This window comes from Coptis chinensis, chromosome 9, assembly GCF_015680905.1.
Source record: "Coptis chinensis isolate HL-2020 chromosome 9, ASM1568090v1, whole genome shotgun sequence".
In the NCBI taxonomy this organism is placed as follows: Eukaryota; Viridiplantae; Streptophyta; class Magnoliopsida; order Ranunculales; family Ranunculaceae; genus Coptis; species Coptis chinensis.
The window spans coordinates 76,041,080-76,057,115 of NC_141464.1; the positions used below are offsets into that span (position 1 = coordinate 76,041,080).

At 41.1% G+C, this 16,036-nt stretch overlaps 1 protein-coding gene and 2 pseudogenes across 2 annotated transcripts; 2 read left to right on the top strand and 1 right to left on the bottom strand.

Moving 5' to 3' along the window:
* The first annotated feature begins 273 nt into the window (after positions 1-273).
* LOC147478128 (abscisic acid receptor PYL4 pseudogene) lies at positions 274-771 on the top strand (annotated as a pseudogene).
* A 6,477-nt stretch (positions 772-7,248) lies between these two features.
* Positions 7,249-8,232, top strand: LOC147478129 (uncharacterized). The gene has a single exon (XM_086586177.1). The coding sequence runs from the start codon at positions 7,249-7,251 to the stop codon at positions 8,230-8,232; it is 984 nt and encodes a 327-aa protein (XP_086442303.1).
* A 2,675-nt stretch (positions 8,233-10,907) lies between these two features.
* LOC147478130 (peptide-N4-(N-acetyl-beta-glucosaminyl)asparagine amidase A pseudogene) lies at positions 10,908-13,186 on the bottom strand (annotated as a pseudogene). The gene has a single exon (XR_015208614.1). The product of XR_015208614.1 is annotated as a peptide-N4-(N-acetyl-beta-glucosaminyl)asparagine amidase A pseudogene (transcript).
* Between the last annotated feature and the right edge of the window lie 2,850 nt (positions 13,187-16,036).

Sequence of the window (16,036 nt, forward strand, 5' to 3'; positions counted from 1 at the left end):
TCATGCATAAACCACCTGACCGGGGGGAGGGGAGGGGAGATCCGAAGATACATTGTACATAGTCAAGACCCTTACTATCAAACAAAACTAAATGACACCCAATTTATATATGTTTTAATACAGCAAACAACAAATCACCATATTTAGCAAATGCTTTCTTATTTAAAGTGACTATATCCCTACTAAAAGTCACTAACACAATCAAGACCAGACCATCAACATCACTAGATTTACAATATTACTTGCGTTAGGAAACCACCACTGCACGTACTCATGTCGAGTCCTCACATTACCCATGGTCCATCACCTCAACAATGCAGCTCCTTTCAACTTAAACAAATCAATGCACCTATCTCACTGGTGTGGTCTATTGTTCGAACCTTCGATAAGCGTCAACTCTACAAAAGATTTATTGAGAGCTGTTCAATGATTAGTGGTGATGGTGATATTGGTAGTATTCGAAGAGTACATTATGTATCAGGTTTTCCTTCTGAGATGAGCATTGAACGACTTGAAGCATTCTATGATGATATACATCTCATTAGTTTTAGCATCATTGGTGGTGATCTTCGCCTTTCGAACTATAATTCAAACACGACACTCCATGAGAAAGTAGATGAACCAGAGAAGACTATCGTAGTGGAGTCTTATAGAGTCGATGTCCCTGATGGAAGTACCAAAGATGATACTGATTATTTTGTCAGTAACATTATCCGGTGGAACCTTGAGTCTCTAGCTTGTGTGGCAGAGAGTATGGTTTCTGCATCTTAGATTCTTAGCTGATCAGTTTTATGTCTAGTTACATAAAAGTATTTGTTGAAGAATTATGCCATGTAATCTTTGCTTCAAAGGTAAAGTAGAGCTTTAGAGCTTAAGTTATGTACCATTATCGTTTTTGTTAGTTTCTTTATTTCGTTTACTGAATCTGAACTCTTTAAGAACTCTGGCCGGATTCATGGAGAAAACGATTATGCAGTCTAACAACAGTCCACCAGCTCATGACACTGTCAAAATCAACTGTGACGGCTCCTCCTTATGAAACCCACGCATGGTAGTTCTTGGATCAACTTTTCGCAACACTAATGGTGACTTCTTGAATTGCTGGTTATGTTGAAGAAATAACTTGGCGTGAACAGTGTAGTCAAGGCACTATCTTTGTGCCTTAGGGGCAAGGCGCGAGGCATGGCGCGTGACTTATTAAAGTGAGGTGTGCCTATTAAAAAAAAAAAGATTTAACAAATAAAAAAATAAAATAAATATTAAATGTGACATGAATTATCACTAATTTATTTAGCCAAATATTAAAATTAATTCTATGTGATTGTAAATATTAGCAAAAATAAAATTTGTATTTCTCAATACAATTTAGCTCAACTTCAATAAACTAAAAAAGTGAACCAATCGAATTGAACCAAATGAGTTCTTCACGAAATAGAACACATTATTCGGATTTTAGAATCCCGTAAAATTTCATTTAATCTATATTTGTGTCTTCTCTCAATCTATATAATTTAACAAAAACTAGTCAAAATTAAAACTTAGAGTGTACTCCAGAAGAAACTTATTAAATTTGTACCATTTCTTGTACTATACAACTATTGGATCGAGTGTAAATGTGTCATATATAGTAAAATTTGTACAAAAAAACAAAAAAATTATGAATGTTGATAAGAGATTTGTGCGCCTCGCGCCCCAAGAAAATGCACAAAAAGGCACGTGCCTTATGTTAGGTTCCATGCCTTGGTCAAGGCAAGGCACAAAAGTGTGTATTGCCGCGCCTCGCACCTTAGTCGCGCGCCTATTTGCGCCTTGACTACACTGAGCATGAATATATAGTAACTACATGGCGGAATTGTTTAGTACAATACTAAAGAAGCCATTAGAAGAGGTTGGACTAAAGTTTGGAAAGAATCTGACTCAGTGGGGCTATTCAAGCATTTAGATCAAGACAATTACCATGGAACGTTACTAGAAGATGGCAAGGATGTTGGCAATTGCTGCAACAATGCGTTCTGACATCAACTTGGAAGGAATCAAAATTTTCAGCCGACCAAGCGGCCAAACAAGCTACCAGAGAAGCAACACAAGAAACTCCATCTTTTGTATGAAAGGAAGCCACCATGGTTATATAAATGGGAGGCTCCCAAACTATATATTTTAGATTTGACTAGCTAGTCGTCGTTTTTTTTGTAGGGAGTTGTGCAAATCAGGGGTGGATCCCCCTCCCCAAAATAATAATATATAGTGGTCACTATTTATGAATTATACCCCCAAAAATTCAAAAACCAAGTAATAGTTGCAAGTTGCAGAAGGCTGCAGAAGGACCAACAGATCAAGCTGGAAACAGGAGAAGAGATAGTGGTTAGATTCAAGTATGAAAAGTTGGAGGTGTTTTGCTACTTTTGTGGTGTTATTGGACATGACCAGCTCGCATGTAGAATGCGCAATCAACACCGATATGATCTGATGAAATGTGGGGGGTCTCTGAAGGATGTCAAACAACATTTTAACAACCAAATAAAAGCAAATAAATTTTATAATGGAGTTGCTTTTACGGGGAAACAATCTTTCATAATAGCTGGAACTCCATCAAAGCTACGTTTTGAAGAAACTCCGGCGTCGGAGAGTACGTTCTGGAAATATGGGGGCCGGAATAGTATGGCAAGGAGTAAACAGGACAGCTGGGTAGGGCATATGTCAGCTGACACGAGGGAAGACAAAACAAAAAACAAGGTGTCAGCAGGAGAGTCAGGTACAGGGTTCAAAAGTACAGTCCCAACGGCTATCCCAACGGATTCCCCAACGGCTAGTGAGATTATGGTCACCAAGGGAGCAGAGTCTGACTTAAATGGGGAACAAGAACATGGGCCTCAAGCCCAACGGATAGGAGTAAAGGAACATGGGAGTGAGAAACAAGCCCATACTGAAAGGGGGAAACATATAAGCCCACAGACTTACCAGTTGGGGCTAGATCTTGTGATGAAGGATGCTCTAGAGCTAGTGGGCTTAGCTCATTCGGGCACGGCTTGGGATAGCAAAATGGAAGCCTCTCCTGTAGATGAAGGTTGGGATGCGAACATATGTAATAAAGAGGATCAGGAGGAAGGTTTAGGTGATAAGTGTGAGAAGAGTAGGATAGAGGAATATATCTTAAGTGATCAGAATGCTTACTCAACTCCCCAAAAATCTACGCCTTTTGTCAAGAATGGTGCCTCGAGCCTCAAAAAACTGGTATCAGGACAACTGAGCTAGCAGTTGCAACTGGTAGAGGACCAAGCAGGCCAGCAACCAATCAACCATAACAGACCAACACGTGGAAGAGGATTTAAAATTATGGTTTCCCGAGGGGGGAGAGACAAGGGCGCCAGAGCTGAGCTTAAAGCAAGGCTGGAGAGAGATGAAAGGGAGCAAGAAGAGTTGGTAAAAAGAAAAGAAAAGAGGAAATTAGATCTGAGTTGTGATAAGGAAGGGGAGATGGTAATGAATGGGGGAATTGGATGGGTTAGGAGAAGCAAAAGGGTAGTAGAACAAAGGTCGAAAAAAGCAAAAAAGGTGGCAGCTGAGATGAGAAATCAGGGGAAAGGACACCTTCTGATTCCAACAAACGCCATTATCATGCAAGTCTCAAGTGATTCAGCAGTTTCTACTTCCTCAGAGGAGTATATAGATATTGGTTCTTCTACAGATCTAACCCCAACAGTATCCGAGGCAACAATGGATACTACAGCATATGAGTCAGGAATTTCAGAAGAGTTGAATGGGGAATATCAAGCAACAATGGAATATTATGTTTCAGATGAGGAAGAAGAGCTGGAAAAGGAAGGGGGAATTCAGTGTCAAAGGGGCAGACTCGGTCAAGAGCCAGAAGTGAAAGATCTTTTAGTCCAACCAGCACCATTGGCTATTGATGACTCAACTGTGGGTAGAATTGAAGTCCAAGGCTCACAAAGGACACAGAGGGAACAAGGGCATGATGGGGTGAGCAAGATAGCTTCAAAACAGAGGTTGGAAGAAGAGCAACACATAGGTAACCTTTACAGTGGGGGTCTGGATACTCCTCCAGGGTTCGCGGCGGCTATCCCATCACAGCTGCCTTGGTACCCATGACGATCCACGCCTGGAATTGCCGGGGGATAGGCACCACCACGGCGATTCAACAACTAAAGGACCTAATGGGTAGGTATGATGTAGATATAGTGTGTTTGGCAGAAACAAAAGCTAGTATGGAGGGCATTGGTAGACTAAGTAAAAGGCTCAAGCTAAGTGGACATTTTGCGGTTCCTGCACAAGGTCGAAGTGGAGGAATGGCAGTTCTATGGAAGGAAGGAGTGGATATGGAGATATTGGGGGCATCTCGCAATACCATTACAGGTAAAATATCTAACTACTTCAGTTCAACTGATTGGTTCTTTTCTTTTGTGTATGGGGAACCAGCTGCCCATAATAGAAAAAAGGTTTGGGATGAGCTGAGGGGATTAGCCCCTCTGATTCCTGGTCCTTGGGCCTTGTTTGGGGACTTTAATGCCATAACCCAGTTGAATGAGAAGGTAGGGGGGAGAAGCATTTTTACTAAAAGTATGCATGATTTTAACAGCTTGATTAATGATCTTGGCCTGGTGGATTTGGGTTTTAAGGGACCCCCAAGTTCACCTGGAGTAATCATCGGAGACCAGGAGACCATGTGCTAGAAAGGTTGGATAGAGCCCTGGCCACTCCTGAGTGGCTAACGCTGTTCCCTCAAGCCCTTGTCTAGACTGTGGCTAATGCCTCCTCGAACCATATTTCTCTTATTATTAGGCTGATTAATAAGGAGGAGTATAATCCTAGACCTTTCAAATTTTTTAACATGTGGCTCACTAATGATAGTTGTAGACCTGTGATTGAGAAAGCTTGGGATACTATCACCCATGATCTACTTGATAGTAACTTGATTCATAAGCTTAATAAGACTAGGGTGGATCTGTCTATGTGGAATAAAGCTGTGTTTGGCAATATTTTCTCTAACATCAAGGCTACTCACAAGGAGCTGGACAAGGTCCTGGCAAAACCTTTCTCTATAGAGAACTATAATAAAGCAAAAGAGTTGAAAGAGACTCTTCTTGACTGGTATGAGAAGGAGGAGGATTTTTGGAAACAAAAGTCGTCCACAGACTGGATCAAGGATGGGGGAAAACACTAAATTCTACCATCTCTCTACGATATATCGGAGAAGGAAAAATAATATTGAGAAAATAAAAAATGATGATGGGAGTTGGTAGGAAGGGAGAACTGCTGTGGGACACTCTCTCAACCACTATTTTACTGAGATTTTTCAATCGGATCAATCTAAAAGGGATGATCATATTATGAACCTGTTTCACAGTATAGTGAGTGAGAGAGAGAATGAAATTCTCATCAGTACCCCGAGTAAGGATGACATTTGGAAGGTGGTTAATAAAATGGGTAGCCTTAAATCCCCTGGTCCTGATGGGTTTCAAGGGGTTTTCTACAAAAAGTGTTGGGATATTGTGGGTCCTGCTGTTGTGGCCTTTGTACAAGACTTCTTTATCAATGGGCACCTTAATCCTTGTTTTAATGAGACCTACATTGCCTTGATCCCTAAAGTAGCGAATCCTGATCATGCCTCCAAATTTCGACCTATTAGCTTATGTAACTTTGGGTACAAGATTGTATCAAAAGTCTTGGCTAATAGGCTGAAAGGGCTTTTGAATAGGATTGTGTCTCCCTTCCAAGGGGCTTTCATCAAAGGTAGGAGTATTGGGGACAATGTAGGTCTTGCTTGTGAGGTGTTCCACAATATGAAAAACATGAAAAACAAGGGAGAGGGCTGGTGTGCCCTCAAACTTGACATGGCGAAGGCCTACGATAGGGTGGAATGAACTTTTGTGGACAACATCTTTGAACAACTTGGGTTTGCTAGCAAGTGGAGAAACATGATTCACCAATGTTTATCTACTGTTTCATTCCAAGTTATGTTTAATGGCTCTCATTTGGAGAAGGTGATTCATGAGAGAGGGATGAGACAAGGGGACCCTCTCTCCCCTTATATCTTCATCTTGGTCTCGGAGGCTCTCTCTAGGATGATTGCTAGAGCTGAGGTCAACAATGAGCTTCATGGTGTAAAGATAAGGAGAAATTCTCCTGCCCTAATACACTTGCTCTATGCTGATGACCTAATCCTCTTCATTAAGGCTAACCTTGCTGAAAGTGGGCACCTCAAAATGATCCTCGAGGAGTACTGCCATGCCTCTGGGCAGAAGATTAACTTTGAAAAATCTAGTGTCTTCTTTAGTAGAAATGTCAATTATAGACAGAAGATCAAGCTTAAACACTTCTGGCGTATGAGGAATTTTGACCCTAAAGAGAAATATCTTGGGGTCCCTATTATGCTGTCTAGGAAAAAATCGAAGGATTTTGACTTTCTTGTGGATAGAATACATAGGAAAGTCAAAGGGTGGAAAGCCAGAGTGTTGTCTCAAGCTGGGAGAACTACACTCATCCAAGCTGTTATCCAAGCCACTCCCTATACGTTATGTCTACTTACTTGTTGCATGTCTCTACATGTAACAAGATAGACAAAGCCTGTAGGGATTTCTGGTGGAATGGATCAGATCTATCAAAAAGTGTTCACATCATTGGGTGGGAACAGATTTGCAAGAGCAAACTTGAAGGGGGCCTGGGGCTCAGAAAAACAAGAGATATGAATATGGCTATGTTAGCCAAACTGCCCTGGAAGGCAGCCACAGACATCCACTCTATGTGGACTAGAACTATGTTCAGTATTTATGGAAAGAAATGGATAGGAGATGTGGAGAAACCTCCTGATCAAGCCTCCTACTTCTGGAAGGGCATTCATCAAACCTTTAACTCCATAAGTGGGGGGCTGATATGGAGAATTGGATAGGGATCTACCACGTCCATTATAAAGGATCCTTGGCTTAAGTGTCGTGATAAGCCTATGACCCTTGAAGAATTGGGTGTTAAGGATGATGCTCTGTCCAATTTGCATGTGTCAGACCTCTTTTTGCAAAATAATAGTGGATGGGACTCAGCTAAGCTTGAACAGCACTTCCACCCTTTCATATGCCAACTGATTAAAGAGATTGTTGTCAGACCTGAGGGTGCAACAGCTGACAAAATGATTTGGGCTATGGAAAGGTTTGGGAAACTCACTGTTAAGTCAGTCTATAATTTTCTAAGGAAAGAAACCAACTCTGAGGGGGGGGGCAAAGTTCTAGTATGAACTGTATGGCTCTCAAACAGATATGGAAAACCCCTCTGCCTTCCTATATCCAGATGTTCGTCTGGAAAGTTTACATGAATGTGCTGCCTCTAGGAGAAAAACTGGCTGGAAAAAACTTGAAGGGGGATCTCACTTGTCCATTCTACTATAAAGAGCTTGAGACAGCGGAGCATCTTTTCTTCAATTGTGACTGGACTAGAGCAGTATGGTTCAGCTCACAAGTGGGTTTGAGGATAAATCACCTACAACACCATCAAAACTTAAGGGAAAGACTTGATTTGTTTCTATCCTGGTGCCATAGTAAAAACAAGGAGATAGCCTTGGCTGGGACACACATCATGTACCTGATCCAACATATTTGGAAAACTAGAAATGAAGCCAAATTTGAAAACAGGAAGGCAAACAGGGAGCGCATCATAAGACTGAGCAAGGGATTGGCAGACAAGTGCTTTGCGGCTTTCAGAGAAGCTCCTCCAAACCCTCGAGAAATTTCTAACTCTGATCATGATTTGAATAGTATTTTTCCTATAATACCAAACGAATGTATTGTGATGAGTTTTGATGCATCTTTCTGCAGGACCACAGGATGGGCAGGAGCTGGAGCAATCGCTAGTAACAGCGAAGGGGATGTTATTGGAGCTGCTGTCAGGAGGTTTAAAGCTAGGGAATCAGGGGAAGCAGAGATGATTGCAACTGAAGTGGAAACTCTGTTGGCTGTACAGCTGGGACATAGCAAGTATGTTTTGGAAGGTGACAATCGGGAAGTGATCAAAGCGCTTCAAGGGGAGGACTGCCCTTGGTTCCTAGAGACGCTGAAGACTTCTATATTAGCTACTACCCTGAGTTTGAACTCATGTGTTTTTGTTTGGAAAAGTAGGACTTTCAATGGGGATGTAGACACCCTAGCAAAATGGGCTAACCATCAGCTGGGTGGTTCTGATCTTCCGAAGTGTATGCTAGACTTGCACTGTGTCCCGGTACACCTTTAGGTGGTTTTTATCTAATTCAAGTACGTTTATATCGGAAAAAAAAAGTTGCAAGTTGCAACTAAAGCTAGTAGCCCCCACTTCGTGGAGAATCCTGCGTCCGCCTTTGGTGCAAATGATTAGTGGGATTGCGAGGAGCCTACCTAGTAGGGCATTTTCCATAATGAATGATGCAGCCCTCTGCCCTATTAGCTTGAGTTGTATATCTTGTATGTAACTCCTTTCCTACACTTTTTATACATGCTTTCTGTTAAACAGACATGTCCATTGACGGACATGTTCGTTAGAAGTTTATATAAAATTTATACAGTGTTTTCATAAACTTACAGAGTATCGTAGATTAACCTAGTTAATAAGCCATAAACTAAAAGGTTTTGGAACAACACTATATAAGCTTCTAACGAATATGATGTCCATTTAAGAGAAAGCATATATATATATATATATATATATATATAACACTGCTCACTTAAAAAAAAAAAAAAAAAAAGGTGTGCAGAGATTACTGAACTATATAGTTCTCGCTGTGGAAGTAGTATTCTGTATTGGGGGTAAGAGTTATCTTTTTGTGGGGGTAGGGATCAACTCTGCCATATTTTTGAGCCGGGTGTGATTAGTAGAGATTTTTCTCCTGAGGACGTACATCTTCCTTACTGATGCCGAAAACTATTGTTTCAAGAGTTCAGAGAGCTGATTTGTATCTGTATGGAAGTCACAGAGAATGACAAAAGACCACTTTATAAGAGAATCAAGTAAAATGACAGGTCTGAAGCTCTGATAAAATGGTACAGAAAAAAGGGTCCACCTAAGGAATCAAGAGAACATTATTGGAGAGAATCCACAAGAGATACAAAGACCTCCGGCTAGATCATCCTACACAAGTACTCCTCATCCTTTACATGCCACCCCCATGTCTATATGCTCTGGCTTAAGGTACAAATCTCCTATCTTAGATCTGATGAAGTTATATTTGATATTCAGGTGTTTGTTTACGAACAAACTGAAACTTTTTGAACACACATACAAATGCTTATTGAGCATTACAGTTTTCAAAGAAGAAAAAGGCAGATTTACCAATATTGGAGGCTTCTCAATGGGGTCTAACCCACAAATTATCACCTAACCGAGAGAAGAACAAACAAGGAAGAATATAGAGAGAGCTTGAGATTCGAATGGCATGTATGCAGACTAGACCTATTTCTGACGGATTTGAGTTAACTAGATCTATATTCTTTATCTTTTGGAACTGAGTATTTTTGTGCTATGCATAGGTGAAACATCCTAAAATAACAAAAGCATGTATGACCGATCAATACCCCACACAAAACAAGCAACCTAAACAGTGAAGGAAAAACATGAAAGTCCTGTAAGTAACATTCAAAAGCTCCAAGGATCTGAAAACCATAAACAAAGACGACCCATGCATAAGCCTAAACTTTAAGAAGAGGTTTGTGCAGAATTCAAGTCCATGAGACGAGAGCATGTAATGATGTAAGAAAAACAGGAAACTCCAAAACACAACAATTTAAAGCAAGCAAGCAAACAAACAAGGTATAATACCAGAACTTCACAAGGGAAAGAAGGATAAATTCATAGATATAACCATTCCCACTGAAACTTTCAACTGTATCGTTGGAAACCAAAAACACGGGACAATATAGCTTGATACGCATCAACTTGAAGCTCAGAGCTCAAATCAATTCCAATTGGTCCAGATAAAATCCAAATTAGCTCCATCAAATATCAAAATATTGTCTTCACGAAGCACAACACAAGTTTCAAGTTTACCGTGATTTTGTCTTGTGCAGAAGACAGAGGAAACGATACGAGTAACACACAGACCATTCTGTCGCAGCTACACAAAACATCAACCAGACTATTATTGGTGTTTCCATTTGTCATGTCTTTAAAGAAGTTACTACTTACTAGGCCACCAGGTCAACTTAGCAGTTTCTTTGCAAGCTATTAGTTGAGGAGGATGCCTCAGGGAGAGCTTACCAGATAATGTGTGTCTGTGTGAGAGACTCAGTTGATTTTTTTTAAAAAGCAATAAAGCCCTGAAGAGCAATGACTAAGTGTATCTATACTGTCCCACATTTTGACTGAGTTAGCTTGTTATTTTCACCCTACTTGATCGAACTAGAAACAACAGTTAAAGTTCAAATAAAAAAGTCTGTTTTGAGATTGGATACAGAAGCATGAGAGAAAGAAGAGAATGACAGAGACTGACAAAGACTGAGATTTAGATACATAGAATAAAGACATTGATCTAAGATAATTCATTGCATTGGATAATAAGGGAAGGATGAGATAGGGTGCAAGGGTTTCTGCAGCCTTTGCCGAATGAAATAAATCTGTCTTCTTGAGAAAATGACATTTGAAAATAGTTGATTGAAATACAATCCCAACCGCATTTTGCAAAAATACAAGATTTCCAACAGTATTTTGAAAGAAAAGGAAAAAATAAGCACATGAGCATAACCTGTAAGGCTGTAACCACTACCAGACATTCCATTATGTTTTCCCTTGACTACGCTTCCTAGCTTGGAAAAAGACAAACCATTCTTCCTTGGCCAGTTCATTGGTTTCAAAAATTACATAAAAGCAAAATTTTCACTACTTCAAACAAGCATTGGCATTCATAAATCACAACAAGATGCTCAAGAGATACTATGCAATAGTTGAATCAGCAATATTATTGAAGCAAATTACAAAAAGATGGTGAGATATCCAGCATACTCCTATAAAAACCAAAGAGACTTACTTACTTCCCGGTTGGGTGCGACAATGGATCATAGCTTTTCCAAAAGTATCCCTTTATATCCAGGATTAGGTGAACTTCTTGATTAAACCCGTCTAAAATGACATAAACCACGTTCATTGTATGACAAATCAGATGGCAAGGAAAGGTCGCCATCTTCCAAACAGATAGCCTAAACTATGTCGTTTTCTCCCACTGCAATGGTTTCCTGATTTATCATATAGAATGGTGTAGTTTGAACTACTTACATTCCTAAAGAAGCAACCTCCAGTACCATCATAGTTGTATACTTGTTGAGTACTTCCCAGCCCACTGGTCACCAAGTTTCCCTTTACCACTATAGAACCTTGTCCATTCTGCACATTCTTGAGTGAGCTAGCTAAGAAGCCGAACCGGCTCTGACCCAAAAAACTCGCCTCGTTGTATCCCAGGGAGACATTCGCGATTGAAGTGTAACTGCCATTTCCTTGGTCCACATTCTCATTGTACAAATAAAAAGGAAGGTTTTGGAATAATCTGGCCTTGTAGATATGAGATGAGAGTTTGGAATCAATGCTGTAGTTAGAGTTAATTGTTTGACTCACAATTTGCAAACTTCCATTTTTCCCCATCCGCATAAAGTTTGTGAAACTGAATTCTTGGAAGGAATGTGTAACTACCTTTCCATGAGACGACTCCACCCATCCACTTGAATAGATAGACCTACTAGCCTTAGTCAGGAAAGTCCCATCTAGACCACTAAAGTTTGAAACCAAAGACACCGCAGGAGTTGGACTCTTGTATTCGATCAAATTTCCCTTAGTTTCCACGCTCTTACTGTCCAACCATATATGCAAATTCGCGTCAATGTACCACACATCCAAAGCATTTGTAACACCAAATCCAAACTTATGTTCCATTCCATCCAAAATTCTCCCCAGAAAAGGAGTAACTTCAATGTCGTAAGAAGGAAGATCAAATGAACCAATTCCAGTAATCGGTCTCCAAAGGAGTGGATTAACCCCTCCGGTATAGATCACAGTAAAAGGATAAACAGCACCGACTGCCTTACCATCAAGACTGATCAAAACTTCTCTAAAAGGTCCATTCCCAGCCAAACCAGTAAGATTATTGGCAACTATATAATCATTAGGAGGATTCCCATACCAGAATTCATCGTTCTGATGGAACGACACGCATTACACTTCAATACCGCCCCTATATGCATTTTCGTGGTATGGTAAATTCCTTCAACTGTACATCAGTAGAATTCTGAACTAAAAACCATTGCCCATCATTCAATGGCAGATTTCGCGAAATGGGTAGGACTAAATCAGCAGAAGAATCATATCCAAATTCTAAATTTCCAAAATGTCGATTAAATCCATGAAGGTGTTGTTCTAGTTCAGCAGGATAAAAATGGAATGTTACATTAACATGGTATATTCCAGTATAAGTTGAATCAACAAGATTACCAAGATAAACAGCTAATGTTTGAGGATTCTTAAGCAATGAAGAATACCTTGTAATATCTTTCTCAACACTCCAAACTATCCCAGTTGCTCTTGGTTCAGCAGTGCAACTTCTAAAAATCTCAACACCACCCAACCAAACACCAAAAATGCGATCAAATTGCCTTCCTTTACATGTTGCTTTCCATTCGAGTACTATTTTCGAGAAGTTTTTTGATGGGCAGTTTTTAGGTGGGTTGTAGTTAGCAAGAACAGGTGGTTTACCATAAGTGTAACCAAAGTCATGTTGAAGGACAAGTGTAGAACATGGTTTAGTTTTTGGTAGTTTTATTGGTTTTGTTACTTGGAAATATTTTGTAATGGGGATGTCTTGTTTTGCATTTTGAGAGAGTAGTAGTTGTGATCTTAAGAGTTTAGTTTTGTGGAGATTTGCATTTGATGTAAATGGTTGGTAAACAAGGATGACAGAAAATGTGAAGAAAGCTAGAAAAGAAGAAGCACCCATTGTTAGTTGGTGATCAACTTGAGTTAAAATGTCAAGAGTTTAAAGAGATTGGAGATGTCGCATGTCGGTGAAATCTAAGGAGTGTTATTTGGAATGTTCATAAAGATAAGTTTTTATGAATGGGGCCGGCTAGGAAGACAGCAGAATTCAAAACAGCAGAATATTGGCAGTTGGATCATAGCTGATCAGAGATATTTCCAAATTTGGGTTTCGAAATTTCTAAACATCAAACAACAAACTACGATTATCAACAAACAACAAAATCAAAACCACCCTGTAAAGGGGTCCCGAAGAGAGGGGAATGGGTTGAGGTTTTCTGGAGAGACCGAGTTCGCTGATGAGCGAGCTGTCTACGTATCATCTCTTGGTTTTTTCAGGAGAGAGAGGAATCAGGTCTCATGTAATTCAAGTAGGTGGTATTTATAGGCCTATGGAAGTGTCGATTCTAGAGACACATGTACCTCTTGCACACGTGTAGGGTGGAGATTGCGTATGAGTGTTGGGTTGGTTTTAGTATAAGTCGTGTGCTAATTGGGAGTTGGCGTGGTAGTCCCTATTTTCGGTTGTGGAAAATACAAGTAAGATTTTGGTAATGATTACACCTAGTGGTGACTTTATCTGAGGCATTCTGTCTCTGGCCGTTTGTTCGTACTGAGACATCTTTGATCGAGCTTAAACGTACCACCTACATGAAGGGAGCTGCTCACAGATCGGTCTTGGAGGTCGATGTCTTGGGTTCGCCTATGTTGCGCGCGTGTGCAATATTCTTTGATGAGGATATTACTCTTCTTCACCAAGGCCCAAAATTTCGATATCGGTTAATATATCGGTGTACCCAAAAACCGAGATATATCGGATATATCGGATATCTCTTTGGCGATTCTTTTGAGTCAAAGTTTTAAAATATCGGATATCTCACCGATATATCACCGGATCTCGCCGATATATCCCGGATATATAGGATATTTCGGAAATTTCAATATTAAATTATTAACAATTGGTCAAAAAAGTCAACCGATATATATCGATTATCTCGAAATATCGATTATCTCGGCGATATAAACTTTCATATCGGAAATTCGATATATATCGAAAAAAAAAGGGTTCAATATTCGGTGGATATATCTCGGAAAAATCGGTGTACCATTTATCGAGATATATCGGTGAGATATCGGATATCTCGGCGATATTTTGGGCCCTGTTCTTCACAAGGGAGCTGCTCACAGATCGGTCTTGGAGATCGATGTCCTGAGTTCGCTTATGCTTCACGCGTGTGTGACATTCCTTAATGAGGATATTACTCTCCTACACAACCCCTCCGGTGATTGTTTATGTCCCCGGAAAAATGGAGAGAAAAATGGAAGAACGTGTGGAGCATGAGCGAGCTGTGGGGGACGATCCGACTGGGATGTCCTAAATTTTGAATCATGTGGCATGATGATTTGGCGGGAAAGGGAAGTTGGTCCGTGATTGCACGCGACGTAATCGTGCTTGATTGGTAAAGAAAACGTGTCGCCGCGTTATTCGAACTCTTGAAAAGACGAGTCCTTGGAACACGGTGCGGGCTAGGGCATAGGTCTGTAATCATAACTTTGGTAACCGAGCGGGCGGTTTGTACAAAATCAAATTTGGGACAATCAAAAAGGTATTTCCTATTTCCTTCTTCCGCAAAAATGCAAGCTAGGGCTTCTCAGGTGAGTGCTTCTGTTGCTGTTACCTTTTCCTTTTCAATTTGCTTTCCTCTCGTTCGAGTGCGATTTGTTAAGTAGGTAGGTCAGTGTTAGTTTGTAGGGTTTAAGCTTGAGTAATTGATAAAAAGGAAACGTTATAACGTCTGATTCTGACAATACTCAATCGAAAGAGGTTCGTGAGATTTCATTAAGTTGTGGAGAGTATGAGGATGAGAATGAAGAATCGGTGAGTATGAAGAATCGTCAGAAGGTGCCGTGGCCAGTACGTCAAGTCGAGGGGAGATGTCGTCATCAAGTGAGTTGCCCCTTAGAGCGGTAGATCGTCGTGCTGCGAGCTCGTTCCCCGAACTGAGGGCAGCTTATGAGATCAACATTCCCGACCTGGAGATATACGAGCCACGGTTGAGTAAAATGTAATGCGTAGTGAAGAGTACAACCCGCCGAATGGGGGTAATCATCTGTGAGGGCCCTGGTGAGGCGCGATATGCAAATACCGTTTCTGGCGGTGTGTGACTTCTTGGCTCATTGTTAGAAGTCTCCTTGTCAGTTTGTTGGGAACACCTGGCGATTGTTTAAGGTGTTTGACCTGTTGAATGCGAGTGGGGAATACAACATAGGGGTATCCGACATAGTTGAGCATTATGTTATGAGGCGATCGGGTAATTTGAACTTTAGTTTGCAAACGATGATGACGCGTTCTGCTGTGATCGATGGTGTAAGCAACGAGGCCTGGACAAAGAGGTTGTTGCTGCTAGTTAGCAACTACTGTGCTAACGGATGTAGGTTGCAAACTAGGATTTGTAACATATCCGGTGGGTAGGAATGTTTTTCTTTTGTCGCTTTACTTACTGACTGACAGTTGTTTTAACAGGCCCATGTCTTTGCTTTGTCTGTAGATTTCTCTGTGAAGATGCGAAATGATCGTGGGGAGATAGAGAGGTTCGCGCGGCTGACTCAAGCAGAAAAACAAGCGAAGTTGCCCAAAGTTGCTCATTTCTTTGTGGAAAGGGGTGGGCCTGCGATCCGAGAAAAAAGAAGAGCTCAAAAGGACCGAGCTCGAGGTCAGACAAGGCGAGAGGTGATGGAGACGCGTATGAGTGACTTGGTAACACGGGAAGATAGGAATCGGGCTCGTGGCGGCACGAGACGACCTGCCGGAGGTGGTGCCTCAGGGGCTGGTGGGTCGAGCTCCCAACCTGAAGGGGGGTCGATCGATGCTCCTGTAGAGTTGGAGATGGTGGTCTTCAACCCTCGGGCAAGGAGCAGGTCGGAGAAGAGACGACAGGACATCTCTGAGGAAGACGCTGCCCGAGTTGCCAAAGTAGCGCGACACGCTCTTGGGGAAAGCTCCAGTGCGAGGGGCGGTTCTGGTGGTGGTCCGGCTGGTGCTACGGTTGCT

What these genes read in the sequence shown, in the direction of transcription:
- LOC147478129 (XM_086586177.1), top strand. Translation starts at nt 7,249, where the DNA reads ATGGCTCTCAAACAGATATGGAAAACCCCTCTGCCTTCCTATATCCAG.